The following is a 5,576-nucleotide window of genomic DNA, read 5'->3' as shown; positions in this document are numbered from 1 at the left end:
GCTCACGCCAAGGCTTGGACATGCGCCGAACCGTGAAACGATCCCTTGAGAGGTATAACTGGAACCTGGTCATTGGAGAGGCGGCTTCAGCTGCCTGGGATTATAGATTATTCACATGGTCTTTCACCTGTTTACACCGATTTTATTACCCACAGTGCTGCGTTATGTATCATGATCATTTTGCCGTCTTCTCACCTCAGAATGATTAAATTACACACAATATTAAAAAGTCTCATATGCCCGTTCATTAATGTTTGCCTAAAATCCTCATTCTGGCCTCAAGAGTCCTCATGAGCCCGGACAGGAAAGGTAAGTAAGTAAGTAAAATCCTCACTACAACTGGAAAACAATGAAAAAAAAAAGTAAATAAATAAATAAATAAATAAATAAATAAATAAATAAATAGCGAAAACAAAAATCATAATACTTGACTGCTACGCAAATCTCTAGAGCTATACAAAATGCCATTCTCTCTCTCTATATATATTTTTTTGTACATTTCAATTTGTTTTCGTTTTATTTTGTTTTTGTATTGGATTTTTTTTTTTTCTCTCTCTCCCTCTCTTTTAAAGGAAAAGCATCTGCTACTCTTTAAATTAGAAAACTAAAATCAGTGCGTCAAAGCCTAATAAAATACTCTTCAATTGCTTCTTTTATCAAACTATATGAGCTTACATGACACATAGTGAAACTGCTTTTAAAAAAACGCAGTTTCGTTAAACTATTGGTAAAATAAAACGAAAATCAGTCTTCGAAATTGAACTCAAATTACAGGTACTTAAGCATTTCTAATTTCCTGTTAACAGGGGATCAGACGTAAGCTTGTTCATGCAAGAGTTCAAGTTTTTTCAATTTAAGACTCTCTGTTAGCCATGAGTTAGTTCTTGAGGCGAGAAGGTTATTCCATTGGCAACAGGGCCATGGAGGTTGAAACTCACGACGAAATATACCAAAGCTCCAGCGGGAAAGTCCCTTTCTACTTTGCCAATGTTTGCATTTTTGCCAACATAGAGCTGCAGATTTCCTTGCACAAGTTCAATGTAGGGATGGATCTTCCCACGCGAGAAAGACTGCTCGGACACTCGTATCCGTCCCTTGCATTCCAGCAACTTTTTACGACTGTCAACTCGCCAGAACTTTGACACTTTATCGGAATCATCTGTGGCGTAGTCAGTTTCCCCTCGGAACAGGGTGTTGCGGGTAATGAGACGGGACATCCCTTGTCCACCTTTGCCCACAAACAACGTTGACTGCGTACTGCGAAAATGATTCTGAGATTTTTCTTGACACATTCTCAATGCTTTGGTGTACTTCGACGCGAATTCGAGCGAGTTTCCGTCAAGGATCTTCAAGAAGTAGATGGTCATCTGGTAGAAATAAGGGAGGCAGTCGTTAGAAGAAACATCACGCCACTTCTCACTCACAGTAAGACCTTGCTCGAGACTGTAGCATCTTGGGCCAGTCACCAGCACGCACACCTTCATCAGATGGTACGCCAGCCTGTATTCATTCTCGCCCAACACCAGTTCTTCCAGGAGCTTCAGTAAATACTCAAGGTTTTCATGGTTTAATATGTCGATTGGATCACTTGCACTCAGGATGAAGTGAGCCTGGAGTTTCTTGAGCTCCACTTGCGAAGATCTTGGAAAGTTTGGAGCACTGCAAATTGCCTTACAGGCTTGAAGTAAATCGTCTGCATCACGTCTTCGTCCAGTTACTGAAAGCCCTTGTTTAAAGGTCTTCAGCAGAGACAATCGGGCAGTGTTACTAAGCCTCTGGGTTTCCTCGGGATCTGTAAGGTTAGGCACACTCTGGCAGATTCCATCCACAATGTCAAGTAGATTGAATGAATCACTGACACAGGTGCGAAAGAAAGGTGGGGAACGGTTGGTAAGGAACTTCAAGGTCTTGTCGGAATCACGATTGCAACAATTCTTCATGATCCAGTCAATACAAGCCAGCCAAACGTCAACCTCGCCAATCAAAGGATGGGGGTAAGTTGGAGGAAAATTGCGTGCTTCATGGTGCGCCTTAAGAACCTCGCTGGCCAGCTCTTCAAGCCTTTGCAGATCTTTCACCTTTCCAGAATGGATCTCGCTCTTCATTTCATGGAACAGAACGACTCCTTTGGTGTGATACAGGCTCCGCCATCTCACCTTAGACGTTTTGGCTTGGAATGCTCGCTGAATAAGATCTTTTGCCTCTGAAAACGATGGAGGCTCCTTCTTTGCAAGAAATCTTGCTGCGTTGGCAAATACAGCGGCATCATTGGTCTTCACAGCTGCCTCAGAGAAAATCCTTGCTGCGTGCTCTGGATCAAGGCGCTTAAGGTCTTCAAACAGTATGGAAAATTTGATTTTCTGTCCATACTTGTTGTGAAGAAACAGTTCTTCAAAAAGGGGCAAGAAGCATTCATGTTGGTAGATAGGAAACTGAAGGAACTTGGTCACCACCCCAAAAAGATTACATTCCTGAATTTGGAAAACCTTTTTCAACACCAAATCTGCAACCAACGGATGCTGAAGAGTGTAGCTTTCGGGTGGTGTCTCCTTAACCGCAACTGATCTCCCCCTGCGTCTTAGTGGATCTGTGGGCACCATCAGGTTAAGCAAGTGCTCTGTGAACAGCAGCTTGATACCTTCATAGGTAGTGGGTTTATCACCTGAAATGCGGATGTACCCCTTAAAGGCTTCATACAGAAGGAAAGCAGGTGTGGGATGATTCGCGTATTTCTGCAAGAACGCGACTACCATTGCCATCTCTTGCTGTATGCCTCCCATTTCGTCAAGAGTGTCCTCGATTATCTTCTTGAGCTTGGGTCGAAACTCTTCCATCATGGCAAGCAGCGGAAAGTGAAAAACACGGCAGAGGTTTGGTGTTTGGTTTTCACCCAACGACTGCACAATGTATTCCCTGTACTTAGACTGGAATTCGTTGAGATCTGCAATCGAGTCCTCTAGCTTGACGTTGACATCAAATACGTGATGCACGTGAGAAGACGAGTCCTGGCTGACTCGCTTGGTGGTCTTTGATCCATGTTGACAGCGCAGTAGCAGAGCTCGTTTGCCTTTGTTGCCTAGCATCCTTACAAGCTTGTTTGATAGACCTTCGATCAAGCCTGAATGCTTTCCGTCAATTAGGATCACTGGAGACGTGTGGCATATTTCTTCCAATGCTGTTATGCGGTTGGCAAATTTGTCGGAAAGGGTGTTGTCTTCATCAAAGTAGTGGCGAGAACTCGATATGTTCAAAAGTGCACAAGGATAGGTCTTGTGAAGATCCCACATGACGCGACGCGCGATGGTGGAGCCACCTGTTCCCGGTGAGTGCCTGATTTCCACAATCACAGACCGCGTCAATCCTTGATCGAGAAGACGGTGAACATGGCTTCGAATATCTCCCTCGATTTCTCTTTTTGCATCATGGTTGTCGTACAGGCTTACGAAGGAAATTTGATTCCCTGAAATGAAGGACTTCCTGTGTTCTTCAAAGAAATTTGCTAACTCGGCTGGATCATTTGAGTATTCTGGGAGATCTTCACATCCGTCATAAAGGATTTGAAGGTGTTCCTTGAGATAAAGAAAGTCATTCTGACTCAGCTTTGCAGGGACGCCAGCGTGTGAAGAGGGCATGCGATATTCTGGCGTTGCTGACGCAGTAAGCATTTCTGACAGCCCTAGACTGACAAGTTTCGGGCTTAAATCAAAGTGTCTCACCTTAAACTTTCTTGAAATAAGATGGGAATGCTTGTGTTTAAAGGAAACGAAACGCAGCTTGAACTCATCAAAGTTCTCGATGAGACGACTTAAAGTCACTTCCAAGTACGGCTGGCTCTTCTGGCGAAATGGAAGGATGACACACACAACTGGTTTCTGCTTGTCAAATTTGTCGGGGTCAGAACAGCATCCAAACAACCTGCTGATGTGCTTGACTGAGGTAGCCTCCCAATCCGGAGGTGACTGTGCACTTCCCTCCGTGTCACTGTACCTTCCGTTGACAAAAAGCCACTGCGTTTTTTGTGGATCGATCTGACGCAGAAGACTTCCCATGGAACTTTTACGCAACTCTGCTGGTGTTATCATGCTGACCAAGTTACTTTGACCTTCCTTCGATGTGAATTCGCGATAGAACCCTTCCTCTTCTGACATCGGATCGAAGTCCAAGATCATCTTCCATGACACACCTCTTAAAATAGAAAAGCACTCAAGCTCTTCAGGGGGGAGGGAGTCTGTAACAAGGATGTACTGATTCTGGTGTGATTCAAAATCCCCGACCATGTCACAGAATTTCAGCCATTCATCCCAGTTAGGTCCACTTAGGTCTCTGGGGCTAATAGGAGCCTTGACAACAGTGGCAGGTAACTGATTTGCAATTATGATATCCAATTTGCTATCCATTTCTTCCAGTTTCCTTTCACCACAGCCGCAAACGTGTTCTCGTTCTGACAAGAACAGCTGCTTGTAATAATGTCCAGAATAGAGCACTTCATCTAAAGAGAGCACATCCACAATTAAAAAATATGGTACAGAAAAAGCTCGGAAATGATTTCAAGCCCTGGGGCATGGGAGGGATATTGTTGTCTTCTACTCATATATTTACCGTAACCCTCTACGGGTGCGTTCCTTTGGGGTGATCCTGATCAGGGTCAGTGATCCAAGATCACTCGGATCATGGTGTATCAAAGGAACTGATGAATCCACTCTTGTCACGGATTCATTGGCTTCTTTGATGTAACATGATCCGAGTGATCTTGGATCACTGATCCTGATCCAGATCACCCCAAAGGAACGTACCCAAAATTCGAGTTATCATCTGTATCTGATTTTGAAAACACAAAGAAGATTATTTCTACATTGGACTTCGTTATAATCTATACGGCCCACAAGCACATCAGTCCGACTTTTATTCCCCATTCAGGGGAACGAGTGCCGTTCTGGGCGAAAATTTCCTTCGGAACGCTTAAAGTATTCCGATTCTTATTTTGTCCAATCAAAAAGTCAGTGTCAGCAGTTGAGAGAATTATTGACATAATATGCCAACGTACTGTAGTGCTGCTTTTAAAGTTAAAACCAGCAACTTCGATGACGGAAACCTGCAGGCCAGGAGCCCATCACTAGTAGCGTGCAAACCCCATACTAAGCCTACGTCACAGCACTTTTACAGATCGACCGGTCTATTTTTAGGCTTCTTTACCCGCGAAATAGGTCAGTTCCGGTATACATGAACGCGCATCGGTAAGGAAAAAAATGGCGGTGTTTCTTTTTAATCTTCCAGTGAAATGATGACGTCAATTAAAAATTAAGTCCGTGCTTGTGATTGGTCACTGAGGATCCTACGAAGATCTGAATTCGCGGCAAATTTAAACCAAAAATAGATCGGTCTGCGAAAGCGCCGTGACAGGAATATGCATGGGGTAGCTGCACGCTCCCAGTGATGGGTTCCTGTGCAGGCTCAGTCAATTCTAAAAGCGCGATATCACCTGTTTTACAGTCCGAGTCAAACGTCCAAAGCTCGTACTCAGTAAGATGGATAACAGGGGCGATTTTTACCAGATCCTTCCTAGTTGAGTCAAAAGA

At 43.9% G+C, this 5,576-nt stretch overlaps 1 protein-coding gene across 1 annotated transcript in view; it reads right to left on the bottom strand.

Moving 5' to 3' along the window:
* Nucleotides 1–121: 121 nt before the first annotated feature.
* LOC110050051 (uncharacterized) overlaps nucleotides 122–5,576 on the bottom strand; it is a 9,644-nt gene continuing 4,189 nt past the window's right edge. Inside the window, exon 4 of the mRNA XM_020755921.2 lies at nucleotides 122–4,489. Within this exon, the coding sequence (XP_020611580.2) occupies nucleotides 867–4,489 (3,623 nt within the window). The 3' untranslated portion in view covers nucleotides 122–866. The remainder of the gene's footprint in view (nucleotides 4,490–5,576) is intronic.

This window comes from Orbicella faveolata, unplaced genomic scaffold (genome assembly GCF_042242905.1).
Source record: "Orbicella faveolata isolate gen_17 unplaced genomic scaffold, um_ofav_v1 contig_13, whole genome shotgun sequence".
NCBI lineage: Eukaryota > Metazoa > Cnidaria > Anthozoa > Scleractinia > Merulinidae > Orbicella > Orbicella faveolata.
Note: the sequence above shows the minus strand (reverse complement) of the source record. Positions and strands in the feature narration are given on the sequence as shown.